The following is a 14306-nucleotide window of genomic DNA, read 5'->3' as shown; positions in this document are numbered from 1 at the left end:
ATCTCTTTGTCCTCAACAGGTTAGCCTCAGAGTCAGTAGAGTCCGACCTGGACGTCCAGCTGCATTGTTCATCCAGTTCGGAGGCGGAGCCAGAGAAGGTGGTGCTGCTAGCGGAGAGCCCGACTCTGGCTAACGCCTTCGCCCCCTCCACATCCTTCGAAGAAGATGTCCTGGACCTAAAGTGAAGACAATCCCATTGTACACTTCTCTGCCCTCACGCTCCTGTACTGTCACCATTATTTAATAGTTTGGGTTGGTTTGCTTTTGATTTGTTGTTTGTTGATTTCCTTCAAACATTATGTTTGTTTGTATCCCTGAATCTTGAGGTCTCCCCATTCATCAGACAAGATGGGTGCATTGGGAGTTAGAAGACGTGTCTGAGTGCTTGTTTGTTCTCACGAGCATTCCCTCTGCCACTGTGTGATGTTTGTGTTGCCCCGCAGCAAATTACCCAAAGAGGCTATGAAGTTGCTGTGCGAGATGACATGGTTTATTCAGAGTTCTGCAACAGCCTTGAGGTAATGCTAACCATTTGATCCCGAACCACAAACTGAATGTAAATCTGCGCACCGAGGCAAGACAAAAACTTGTTCCCAATGCCGTCTGAAGTTGCTTATTATGTGTTGTATATTATGTGATTATTTCCAATCCACTATCAAATACTGTATGATATGCATATGTATGTGTACATCTGTTATACATGGAAATGTTCACAGTGACAGGTTGTGTATGCCTGTGATGCATATTTATAGATATATTATAAAAAAAAAACAATTTTATTCCCATATTAAGTAAAAAAAAAAAAATGTTTTATTCTATCTGCACATTTAAGTCCTTTTTCCTCTCCTTTTCACAGTTTACAGGTAGACAGGGCTGGAGGCAAAGTCTCCCACAAGTGCCATTTCCCAGCATCCTCCACTGAACTACACCTCTAACAGCCACCATATTATGGTGTCTTTACAGTAGCAGCCATGATTGTAGTCCACATTAGATTACTCTGGTGACCCACAACTGCATTCACACAGACATTTAGCAACCGGAGGCGCTCTCTAAAAGCCACATGCACTCAACCTTGAATCTGCATGATCTTTGCCTTTGCTACAAGTATTGTATCTTCTGCGCCAAAAGAAATAGCTTCTTTGGAAACCAAGAGGTCAGCGGCAACATACCAAACATGACTGCATAAAGAGAACCACAAGCTGAGATCAAAGACAGGTTGGATGTGAAAAAAACAAAAACGGAAATACTTTTTCCATCTAAACTGTAAGAGGTACAATATGAATATGAGCAAGGGAGGAACAATCTAAATATAAAAGGCAATGTTAAAGCTAAACTTTGTTAATCTCACTGAAAATGTCAGTGAAAATTACTGTAAAATATACTTAGCTCGTTTTATTCCCTTTTCTGTATTTAGAAGGTGCTGAAAGTTAGTCAATTTTAAGTGTTTTTTATTATTTTACATAAAAAAAAGAGAGATTCATCATTTAAATTGCACTGTGCACAATTTAAAAAACAAAATACAGAAAATGACTGAGTATTGTGATTATGCCCCAAGATTTTATTTTAAACAACCTAAAATTTAGACCAACAATTAACTAAGACGAGTGTAGAACTCAAAATAAAATAGTGTCAGTTAAACCAAAAATAAGCTTCTATGAAAGTCTACTAAAGCTTAACAACACAATAAACTATTAAGGAGACATCACATCAATGGCTGGAGGCTGATGCCTTAAAGCAAACATTTCTTTTCCTTTTTTTTTTTTTTTTTTTTTTAAGGTTTTCATTGTTCGTCTGGGTCTGGAGAGCCCACAAGCCATGCTGGTTTTTATTCCTTATGTCCAATAAAACACTGATTTGTAGCTTTTACAGGGGTGAAGTTGTGAATTGTGGGCCATTGTCGACGGCACCAGGGACACTCGAATCTACTTTCCAAATGTTCATTGACAACCAGCTAAACTTGTTTTAAAAAAAAAAACCCACTGATGGCAGCTGTTTGCAGCCATAACCAAATGTTAACTGGTCATCTTTTATCTTAGAGCTTTCTTACTTACACAAATGTTTCTGTTTTAAACTAACACCAATCATCATCATCAACACTCAAACCTCTAAATGTTTGGCCCATTCAGTATATTTTCAGATAAACTAATTGTCTTTATCTTTGTTTATATATTAACATATATTCAAGTTTTTTTTAAAGCACATGAACAGACAGAATATTCATTGTTCTCACTCAGTGCGTTAAATATGTTTGAACAACTTCCTCTTAATCGCAAAATTTTGACATCTAAAGGATGTTTTCCCTATAAAATATTTCACCAAATTGCTTCAGTACAAGCATAACATATTTCAATAAAAGCATTTGTGAGGATCTTTCAGTTTCTCTGGATTTGGAAAAATCATGTATTTTGTAGTCCCATTTTAAGCTTTGTTATCTGAATTTGTTCATCCTTGAATCTCTATCTAAGAAGGTTATCATGTCCAGTGAAAAACCAGGACAAAAGTAAGATGACTTACATGGTCCTGGATAGCAAAAGAGATTTGATTTTTAAAATCCAGAACTCTTTTGAATAATTTGGCCCAATGTGTCAGCAGCCAGTTATACCAACACAATTTCACCAGAAAATATTGAATTTATCGTACTCTACTTTGTACTGAGTATTGAGGAAGATTAATTGGTCCTGTGAGTCCATATGAAAAACTTTCCCGACTTAAAAAAGGGAAATTGTTTCGCCTAATCAACACTAGACAGTCATTTAAATTAAGCAAATGCTTTGAAGAACCGCTGACAGGCAGAGCAACAAACTGGGAGCTGTGGTTCTGACTATGCATATGTTGGTATGAGAGCACCTCTCTGTGGTGGTTTCACAACACAGCAGCCTTCAGATCTTGCATGAGCCTCCCCCTCTTCCTCCTCCTCCTCCTCTTCCTTGATTCCCCTCTCTCCTCTCCTCTGCTGTCTTTTCCTGTCTCAGTGTGCACCCCTCCAACACTATAACACAACTCAGAAAAACTTTAAAAAAGGAAGAAGAAGAAGATGAAAAACGGGATGGGGGGATTTTTACAAAGGTACTCTACTTTACTGTTTATTACTCTGAATGAGTGCGGGTGACTGTGGAGATGTCTGGCTGTTACAGTTTGTAACACTGCTTCTCCCACTTCTAATGTTCCTACTTCTCCTGCGTTTTCTGTTGAGTACTCTTTGTTCCTACCTCCCCTTGGCATTTTCACTGTTCATTTGTTTGGTTTTGTTTTTGTATTTGAATCTATATTTACTGTTTAGACTGTTGCTGAACCTCTCTGTGATATCAAAACGAAAGAAAATGAACAAAAAAACACCAAGTGTCTTAAAATATTGTATCGCCATCGTTTTTAATGCCAAGTACTACTTGTAAATGTTTGTGTATCAAATGTGGCCTCAAATGAAACTGAACTATATTATTATTATTATTAATATTATTATTATTTGAGCAATTATTTTAAACAAGTGCTGTAGACCACTGCTGTGAAAGTAGTCGATTCTGTTCATTGATATGTAATAAATATTTATGGAATTTGAACTGCTGTTTTTATTAACCAGATTATATTTTACAATGACAAAGTTCAACAATTTGTCTTTATTCATTTTGAAATAATCAGTTACCTAAAACAGGGGATCCCAAACTTTTTAGCCCGCGATCCCCAAAATAACGATGCTAGCAACTGGGGACCACCATTATCCTTGGAGATGTTAAAAACATATAATGTTGCGTACAGCCGGGCACACTATTAGGCCTATAGAAATAGTGGCATTAGACAGCACAAAAGAACACAACAGCCCAACACGTAAGATTATTTTAGAAATGTATTGTAAGAAACGCTAGAAGCAGAACCCACGTAATCTCTTGAATTATTTTTTAAATATATTTTCCCAATATTGGATAAGATATGCTATTTTAAATGTGTATATGTTTTTGGAATTAATCTTGCCACCCCCCAGGGGGTCCCGACCACCACTTTGGGAACCATTGACCTAAGGACTTATAAAATACAATGAGACAAAAACACTTTCATGGATAATTTACTGCAGTATGTATTAGATAAGATAAACATGAATTTGTTTGTTTCTGCTCGAACACATGCATCATTTTCTCTCAGTTGACAGTATTGATTATCTAAGCAATCAATTTGCTAATGACAGCTGAAATCCCAGTTTATTGGTCTAACTGAAGAGCCTTCATTCAGAATTTCTGTTGACAACTTTAAAAGTATTTTGTAGTTTCTTTGTCACACTCGCATTGGATGAGACAAGACACCAAGTACATCATGGTGTCATCTGCATAAAATCACATTATGTATCAGTAAAATTACTCCAAATTAAAAAGGGAATGATATCAATTATAAATTAAATTGGGACCCAGTGTGTCATGTATCAATCATTGTATCCTCCAGTGAAAGCTGGAATCCTGATTTACTGGTATTAGTAACATGACTCTCCATGCAGCTTGTTCAAAATTATGCCAAAATTTGGAAGATCAAGAAACAACTGCTTACTTCATTCCTGGCATCCATTTTCATTTGTAACGGATTTGAAAGATAACTGTCAAGACCTGTCTGGGCTTCATCCAACTTCATTTCACTGGCTTCAAATTCCTTCCATTTTGTCAGTCCAAGATCAAGTCACAAAATGTAAGATACCTTTGTTGTCAGAGTGCCTTCCAAAATAGCATGCCTGTAAACAAAATCTGTTTTAAACTGGAACACCAATTCAGGCCCACAGTGACACTCATGGCTCTGGTCTAGCCATCTGACATTTTTAATGGACAAGGTGGATGTCAACACGTTTTTAAAATAAATCTGTTTGAAATTTAATTTGCTTAATTTGCCAGAGGAAAAATCCTCAAGTCATAGAGATGTATCCGGGAATCATGAATGTATGCACCAATTTTGACTTATTTGAACTCATTGCACCACAAGCCAAAGTTTCTTATTTCAAGCACTCATTTTCAATTAGGTTTAATTGAGCATTTGTTGCAAAGCAGACTCAATTTAGACATGTCTTGGAATATCTCATCTTTCATCTCTTTGTAACTTAAATGGCATTATGGCATGAGACTCCAAGATTCAATCATCCACACACAAAGGAAAATCTTACATTTCTACCATATCTACTGTATGTGTCTCTAGGATCCAATTTTGCTAATTTACTGTAATCATAAAAATAAAAAAAAGCTAACTACCACCTGTGTGGCGATAATCGCTCATTTGGAATTTAGGTGTGATTATGCGGGAGGATTATAGAGTTTGTTCCACCAGAAGGTGATGGTTGAAACCATTTGGATGTTAATTACAGTGGTTGAAAATGACTAAATAAGTGGACTCAAGTTCTGTGCTGAAGTACAATTTTGAGTTATCTGAAATGTTCTTGAGTATCTCCAATATACTGTTTAATTTCACTCGCTATTAAATTCTGTACCTTTTTCTCCATTATGTATATTCTAAAGCCTTTTTTAAAGTAACTGGTTAGTAATCAAACCATGAAGTTGCAGGCCAACAAATTAAAAACCTAAATATGGAAAAGATTCTGGACATAATTCTCTTTAGGTTCAACACTTCAATCAAAAAGTCTCATTATGGTGTCGTCTGCATAAAATGACCTTTCATACCAGCAACATTGCAATAAAGTGATTGAATTGAATAAAATATATAAAGATCCAGAATGGACCCTTGTGGGACACCATTTTGTTGGTGTCCCACAAGTTTGTTGTTTTGTTTTAAGTCAAGTGCAGCCACCAGGTGGAGATGAATATCAATTTAAATTTGCTTTGCTGAAGATGTTTCATTGTAGTTTCTTCATTCTTTCTTTTGTGAGTCCTCAACAGGGTGAGTCAGCTCTGAGTGTGAAGACGGAGGAAAAAAAAAAAAAAAAGGAAAAGTGAAGTATAAGGTGACATTGTACAGACAGGTTTAGACGACCACACCACTGACGCCTACATAGGAAATACACACACCCCTGAATCCCTGCATTAGCTTTATGTTTCACAGAGATAATATGTTTTGTTAATGCTCATTCACTCAAAGAAAAGGGATTATGAGTTTCCAGAACTCCCACCTTCTTGGGGTTTGTTATATTTCTTTTGTTTGGCTAACATCTCCATAATCACGAAACATTCCAGCTCTGTAATTTCAAATTACTCATCACTGCTAGGAAAATCACTGGCAATGGGATAACTGGGAATACATCATATCAGGGGTTTGGAAGGATTGCCTAAGAAAATGTTGTAACTGACACAGTTACACAGCATTTTACTGATAATGTTACAGGTGATTTGCGTAAGATGACATGCAGACAACAAAGTTTAGTAATAATATTTGGCATGAATGCATGCCTGAGCACTCCCGTGTCTGCCAGTACGTCTGTCTATAGTTGCCAGCTACCCTCCTGGCCCCCTCAGGATATGACTGTGAACACAAACACAGCCAAAGGTCTTACATAATAGCTGGAGGAATGCTGGAGCTTTGCCGCAGACTTCTGGATCATCTCACACAGACCGGACCTTTTTGGGGCCCAGTCCCCCTGATCAACAGAATAAACTGTGTACACACTACTGGCCAAAAACCATGGAGAAGAATTAACAATAACAAATCAACTTTGTGGCATATCTGAATTGTTTTATTGCCTACAAAAATGTATCTTAGAAACAACACTGTTTACATGCAACTGAATAATAAATAGTTCAGAAAAAACTTTAAATACAGTCTTGAAATATTTTCACACATTCAATTGAACAATTTCATGAGAGACAACGCCTTTTTTCACAGATATGTCTAAGTTTCTTTCAAAACAAGTTATTCTAAGATTTATTCTCAGTCCACACACTACGTAAAGATTTTTCTTTTTTTCCTTAAAAACTACTTAAAGACAGTTTCTTTCACACATCAAGAGCATCTAGATTTATTTCACTGACTGGGATTAAATTTCCCAACACACCTTCAGTCATTATGCCAGAATCCGCTGAGATTTAATTGAACATGGCACAACAAGGCAATAGATGGAATATCCCCACAGGAAACAGATGAAGTTATGGAGGGTACTGCATCACACAGATATTTGCTATGTGTAAACATACACACACACAAGTGGCAGGGATGAACAAACAGTGCAGTACTGGAAACATTTCCCAAGTGGCTTAAACCTTATGTTTTGTTGGTGAGTTTTTGATTCCATTTAAGTAAAAGCTGGTTAAAAAAACGAGCAAAACAACCTTAATTTTCATTTTAAATACATGAGTCATGTTCGACTTTAAATACATTTTTAGACATTCTCACATTTGAAGTTTGTAAATTTAACAATAAAATACTGACAAAACCAACAAATACCCCAGCTGTGGTGTTTAACTACACCTTTTATTGCACAGACATTCTTGTCTTTTATGCTCTCCCTCCCAGGAGGCCTCTCAGGTATCCTCCTCTTGCGTTTTTTTTTCCGACAGGCCACAAATCCTTCCTTCAGGCCAGAACACCACCTCAAGGTTCGGTTTCTCAATTCTGAAACCTTATTTAAGCATACGCTGCGACTGATGTTAAGATCTGCAGAGCCATAGAGATGCAAGGAATCTGTGCAACAGTGTAGGCCAGAGAGCGAGTGGGTGCTCGCAGGGCACACAGGTAGGCGACGCTGTGCAGAACTCGAGCCACGAAGAAGACCAGGAAGTGAAGGCGGGCCACAGCTAGCGAGGGTCCAGTCATGGAGTAGATGGCACCCAGGAAAAGGAATGGGAGGATGTTCTCGATGTCATTGATATGAGCTCTACAAGAAAAGGAAACTGATTAAGTGACACTTCATTTTCCGATATTTTGTAATTGTGTGACTCGGCTTCTGATGATGAAAGTGACTAAAATATTTCTCATTAATTTTCATGACTCGTTTAATTCTGAATGAGGTCACATTGGGGATTCTGTCATTTCTCAGTACGGTTACTCATCATGATAATTAACAGCTCTGACTGTCTCCTTTTTGGCAGCTCAGTCAGACTACTACATCCTGCTTCCTCTCCACTCACTGCTTTCAACATTTCAACATTATGTCAAGAAACCTGCCCTGTTCACAGTTCTTAAAGAAACAGCACTTTCTGTAAACATAATAAGCCTGGAAATCTTTTTTTTCCCCAGAAGTAATGTTGAATTACCAGGATTTGAAAAGGTACTTTGGGATTTGAAACTGTCCATTAACGGAGAGTTGTTTCCTGTCACAAGGTTGTCGATGAACCAAGTCAGACAAATTACAAAACAAGAGGAAACATTTTTTTCTACATCGTGAAAGAAAAAATGTGGCCTTTCTTGCTGCTGTCACGGATCATTTTCTGAAAAGTTAAAACAACACAGTGAAGCACGGTTCCAGCAAGCAAACACATCTGATGGGAAATCAGTTGCAGAAATCACAAATACAATGAAGTATAGGAATAAAGTAGTTTTAAATTTAATTACTAAAAATAAAAAATCTAACCATAACCTTTACCCAAATAAATAAATCCAATGTGTTTCTTCTTTTATTATTATTATCACTTGGCACATGTTTGTGTACTGTGAGCATGATAGTATTTTTTTTTGCTTCCTCAACTATTTCTATTTTTTCCTTGCTTTTCGCTGCTGTAACACTGTGAATGTCTCTGTTGTGGGACAAATAAAGGTTTATCTTACCTTATGCAGAAGTTTAAAAGAAACTACCAAAGACATAAACCCTTGATGCCCTCAAACACCATTTGAATTTTTAAAATAACCCTTTTAGTGACTGGGTTGTTAAATGGAGTCATGTAGAAAGTGTCGTGCAGGAAATATACAGTATGGAGTTTATGATGCTAGTAGTACATTTACTCAAATACTTTAGTACACTTTTGAGAATTTTGTATTGTCACTTAATGCCACTTTGTACTTATCAACTACACTTCAGATGCATACATGAAGTACATTCACTCCAATACCATTATTAAAATCTTCCATATGATAAGCTTATTTAATATCACTGTAATGTATTTTCAAACCCAACAGTTTGACACCCAAACTAGTAACTGGTGCTTAAAAATTACTACAGTATGCATCAGAAGTCATTCTCTGTGTTGACTAGTACAAGTTCTGCAAATGCGCTTCTACTTAAAGCTTCTGTGAGAAACTTTCTGTTGGTGCCGGGTGTTCTTTTCTTTGCTGGTTTTTGTGTAAATATCTACAGTCTATGGTCCATCCTTTTTTTTTTTTTTTTACAAAAACGATCTGACCATTTTTTCCTCCGCTGCCTCTGCCTCACTCAGAGAGTCTAAATTGTTAAATCACCTAAACTGTAAAGGTTGTTTCAGCAGATTGATTTCAATCCCTTCATCCAACACATAGACGGACCCCGCTGAAGTGCTTAAAGGCATAAAAAAATAACTGCTGATATATTATTATTTACAGTCTATGGTATAGGCCTATAGAAATAATCAGTATTATGCTGATAGTCACTTAATACTGGTTAGTTCTGAACAAAATCAAACAGCCACTCTTTATACTGGTATATATGTGTCTCTGTTAACTAATGTAAAGAATATGTTGTTGTTTTGTCATTACTTGTTGTATTGGTTTTTGCTTGTCATCATGGTGTTATGTAACTTTGTTTACATTTTTACCACCAACCTGCCAAGGGACTACAGATGGAAAGTAGCCTATGGCTGTAATCTGGCATATTTACATGTTTATGTTTATTAATGTGCACTGTCACTATTTAAATAAATAAATAAATAACATTTCAGTCTGGTACATAGCTAGCAAAAAAACCCTGCAGGAGTTTAAGCAATACTTTCAAACTTGTACTTCATCATCTTATTTGTACCTATGAATCAAGTCAATAAAGTTAAGTAGCCTAAACTGTAAAAAAAATCTTCTTCCACCATAGGATGAGTGGATGACAGAATACATTGTTGGCAAAATAAAGTCGGTGTATTATTTGTTATGGATACAGTCACTAAGAACACAACTCGTTTTTTTTTGTTTTTGTTTTTAAGTAAAAGCAAGTTATGACAATGTCAAACTTTCTGCTCTCTCTCACCTCCGGCATCTTTCCACGTACGAGTCCTCTCTGTGAAACTGTAAACCTCCGTGTCTCAGCGCGTCCTCCGGGTTAGCGAAAGCCTTCGGGAGAGAAAACTTTTTTTATTAGTGAAAGTTCCAGGTCAGACTTTTTGTTTCCACATCAGCTTTCCTTCTTTGAAACAGTCACTCACCTTTTTACGCAGCCGCACTTGTCCTGTTATAATCGCAATAATGTACATTTTTATCACCAGAAGCACGCCATAGAAAACAAAACAGGAGAAAACTTCATTTTTTATCAAAGCCGCCATGTTTTGTAAAAAAAAAAATACTTTCAATAATCCAAACTGAGTTTTGTGGCTGGGGCGTGCGTACAGCTGTAAGAAAGTGAGAGTGAGCTCCCGGGGAAAGGCTCTTTTCTAGCATTTGATTGATGATGCCACCGCCCACTCATCCAATCACGATCCCAGGTTTGACGAAAGAGGCTGCCTGTTGGATTCATCACTGTGAAGAGAGACAAATACCTTGGCACGCGAAAAATGAGCTGCCCCAGGCTATAGTCAACTAGTCACGTTGTCTGTGGTGTATTCACACATTTGACTTTGAAGAATCTAAATACTCCGTCAGAAGGAAAGGCATCATGATAAAGAGTTGTTACATTTAGTAAAGTAGACAACAAAATGGTAAAATATAAAAGTAACAGTAGGCTACACATTAACTAGAAAAAATACGATAAGAGAAATTTTGACGTCCTGTTTCTTATGATTGAATCATTATTTCAGAATGAATATGTTGTGTCATTTTTAAAGAGAAGGCTACATTTTTCTTTTTTTTTAAATCGCTCTGCAAATTGACACAGATCATTTGACGTCATAGCCAGCATGTGTTTTCTTTGCCATGGTCACACTGAGTATGTCATGGTGTTAGTTTCTGATGCATTTGGTGTCACTTTGTGTTTGTCTCCCCGCCTTCTGTTTTCTGTTTTCTCTCTTGCAGTGTGTGTGTGTGCAGTGGAGGGCGTGGCTGGCTGAGCTGGAACGAGGGAGCACCTGAATCTCAGCAGGTCATCGCTCAGGCCTTAAAGACAGATCGAGACTCAACTCCTGTGCCAGATTATTCCTTTTTTCAGTCGCCTGCCGGTGAGCCTCACCTCCTTGCTTTGGATTTCTGTTTGGCCTTGCTGTTTTTTTGAGTTCTCCTGCGCCAGCCCGTCCTCTATTGCCACCAACCGCCTTAAGCCTTTTATTTTGCTACATTAAAACATCTTAAAGACTGACTTTTGTTTCCGTGTTCTGCATTCTGGGGTCCAAACCCTTAAACTCAAACGTAACAGAGTAAAGGATTTCCTGTAAGGCTGCTAGCAAAATATGGGTGTCTTGTTGGTTGTCAAACAAGGAAAATTCCCATTGCACTTTAGATTGGTGCCATGATTTGGTACCTTGGTTGCTCAAGTTTAACCAAGTATTTCTATAATGTTGTTTTAGTCTGCCCTAATTTAAAAATGCGTTGCTTCTTTTTGATTTTTAGTGATCAAGTTTACTCCGCATTTTCAAGAATAGTTATTAACTATTACAGTCACAAGAAGGCCTGATTGTAGTGTAGTCAAATATTATACAATGCAGCTTCAGATTTAAGCATCCCTTACAAAATGATTTACTCACTTAAAAGAAGCCAATTTGTGGAAAAAAACAAGCAAAACATAAGCCTCTTTCTCTCTTCAATGCCAATAATCACATTTATTGCTTATTCCCCCTATGTCCTGCATAGTCCATTACATTTATTGACTTGTTGGTGTGTTGTAGCACCTTGTGGTGGGTTATTAGGTGTCAGTCCCTGGTGCCTGCCATTCCAAAGTGAGGGAGCTGCCCGAGCTCGTGTCGTCACAGCAGTCCTCAGCGTCAGAGAAGGACGACATGTAGTGGAGGCCGGTCACTCTGTGGTAACCTCCACGTAGCACCTGTGGGTAGGTGGAGAGCTCCATCGCCCTGCGACCGCTCCTGCTCACCCTCACAGTCCACATGTCCACTAGCTGGGTGCACATGGCACAGCCCATCGTTTGTGTGTGTGTGTAAACAGGTCAGGACAATACAGGTGTAAACAGTCTTTATGTGATCATGTGGGTGACTGCACACATCACTATTGATTCACCAAACTACCTTATACAAGTTGCATTTTGAAAGTGAATATGTAAGCATTTAAATAGATTTAAACATAGATTAGAAATGTATTTACACTCACTGAGATCTAATATTTCAACCTACATTTAACAGTCCAGTATACAGTTTTTAATATGTCATATTGTACATATTGAATCTTATAATTGCATTTTATTGCATGGTATATGTTGTTTAAAGCTGTAATAATCATTGTATAACATGATGACGATTATATTGTTCAAATATATACAGCTAATTATAAAACAAGATGGCCATTATATTACGCAAATATTCAGAAAACATGCGTTACATTTGCTTGCTCAGCAAACACATGTGAACTGATCAAATGTATTTGATCAGGAAAAGAGTCAGTGTTGTCTCTGCAGTGGAAAACAGATTTAGTGAAGATGGTTATCTTCTTCTAAGTGAATGTATTCTTCACTGATTAAAGGCTTACAGCAGGGGAAATATAGACACGCAAGAAAGGGAGACACCGTGCAAAGTAGCACAAATCAAAGACTGCAGCTATTTGATCACGTTCCCTCCGGTTTATAGCAAGCAGGAACCCACATCAGGAACATATCCAGCCCTGCCTGCAGGGTTATCATGAGGTCACAGAGTCAGTCTGCTTTCAAGGTGTTCTCCGTCTCCAACTGCTGCCAACATGTAAATATTTACAGCATTCACTTTTGCAAAAGCATTCAGAGAGGTTTCACAGACAGGGAGGAGGATGAATCAGTGTGCTACAAGTCACAACTCGGCCTGTGACTGGCCTCTTTAATGACACTGCAGCATTTGGATTTGGGCTTCAGCTGGGTGCAGGATCACCACTTAGTCTGCTCATGCTGGAGCTCTCACAGATGAATTGTTTCCTGTGTTGTATAGGATATTTCTCTATCCAGCTGGAGAAAGCACTGCTGTATAATGAGATCCCTGAGGAGAGAAATGAAGGTGTGTTATAGGAAGAGACAAATGAAAGAACAAAACTTTGCCTACACAGTAAATATAGACAGGAAATCAGCTCTGATCTAATGCACGCATGCGGAATAAAATAACAAAAATGTTCAAGTAAAACCAATAAAAATAGATTTAAAAAATGTATAAGACATTCGTGACAAAACCAGAGCCAAGCTTTAGTGGAGGTTTCAAGTTCAAAGATATCAACAATTTGACATGTTCTAGATCTCTATTATCTAGACTGTTTTTACAGCCTGGAGAAAAAGATTTAGGCTTTATGTCGGGAATTGCATCAGAGAGATGGCAAAATCATCTTAAACTAAAGGATAGGGACTTTTAAAGAGACACAACATGTTCTGTCTCTCTGTTCTCTCTGGGATTTCTAAATCATCTGTTACTGATTTTGTACAACTCTTGAGGACTTTGACTTCCAGCCAAAATAACCACACACCTACAGGCTTGCTTGGAGCAGAGTAAGAAAGCAAAGTAACCGGAGCGCACTCTGAGGTGAAATGGGGGAACCACTCGAGTGTTCATAATGTGAAATATTTCAAATGTATCCTTCAACCCCGGCAGAATCTTGTTTACTCTGACAGCTGTAGCAACAGACAAGAATCCCATTCAATAAAGTTATTTTTAAGCTAATAATGTCACACTGCTGCGTCTGTGTTATAAATAACTTTACAATCAAATCCTTCAGGAAGCTGCAAGAGGATCCGTGCAGCTGAATACACATATCGCCAGGCATGATGGGTTATTATTCCACTTCATTAATTCCAATCACATCCTGCCCTCCTGAATCTGTCATCTGACCTTGATCGTGCAAAAGCTTCCTCGCGCACAGATAGCCATTGGCAGGAGTGATGAAGATTTAAAGGATGAGTGCTCTGCTGTACATGCCACACCCATCCCACCCCAGAGAATGGACACAGCACGGGGCACCATCTTATAGCCAGCTTCCCCCTGCTGTCCTGAATTCACACTGTATTCAATGGCCTGTTCAACTTCTGCAATGGGATATTTAATTATTCATCAGTATATCTGGTGTCACATGAAATGCATCCCTTACAGCGTACAAGTATCCCCGCCTCGATGACACACACACAGAGCAGGAAAAATGACAATGTTTTGGTAATGGGAAGTGAAGGGAAGCTGCAG

General features: G+C 37.9%; 2 protein-coding genes across 6 annotated transcripts in view; one reads left to right on the top strand and one right to left on the bottom strand.

The window, feature by feature from the left end:
- garnl3 (GTPase activating Rap/RanGAP domain like 3) overlaps positions 1-1866 on the top strand; it is a 72173-nt gene extending 70307 nt beyond the window's left edge. For all 5 annotated transcript variants that reach the window (XM_061060598.1, XM_061060597.1, XM_061060594.1 and 2 more), the window contains one exon: positions 20-1866. In XM_061060598.1, the coding sequence (XP_060916581.1) occupies positions 20-185 (166 nt within the window). In that variant the 3' untranslated portion in view covers positions 186-1866. The remainder of the gene's footprint in view (positions 1-19) is intronic.
- A 4761-nt stretch (positions 1867-6627) lies between these two features.
- Positions 6628-10436, bottom strand: ptges (prostaglandin E synthase). Its single transcript, XM_061061493.1, has 3 exons — positions 10230-10436; positions 10055-10137; positions 6628-7786 (listed from the first exon to the last, which is right to left on the bottom strand). Exons 1-3 carry the CDS (start codon positions 10344-10346, stop codon positions 7537-7539), a joined length of 450 nt encoding a protein of 149 aa, XP_060917476.1. The 5' UTR covers positions 10347-10436; the 3' UTR covers positions 6628-7536.
- Between the last annotated feature and the right edge of the window lie 3870 nt (positions 10437-14306).

Source organism: Labrus mixtus, chromosome 17 (genome assembly GCF_963584025.1).
Source record: "Labrus mixtus chromosome 17, fLabMix1.1, whole genome shotgun sequence".
Taxonomy (NCBI): Eukaryota; Metazoa; Chordata; class Actinopteri; order Labriformes; family Labridae; genus Labrus; species Labrus mixtus.
Note: the sequence above shows the minus strand (reverse complement) of the source record. Positions and strands in the feature narration are given on the sequence as shown.

Coding starts and splice junctions, on each gene's coding strand:
- ptges (XM_061061493.1), bottom strand. CDS start 10,346: ATGGCGGCTTTGATAAAAAATGAAGTTTTCTCCTGTTTTGTTTTCTAT. Junction 10,138..10,229: donor AAGTGCGGCTGCGTAAAAAG/GTGAGTGACTGT, acceptor TCTCTCCCGAAG/GCTTTCGCTAACCCGGAGGA. Junction 7,787..10,054: donor TACGTGGAAAGATGCCGGAG/GTGAGAGAGAGC, acceptor CTTTTCTTGTAG/AGCTCATATCAATGACATCG.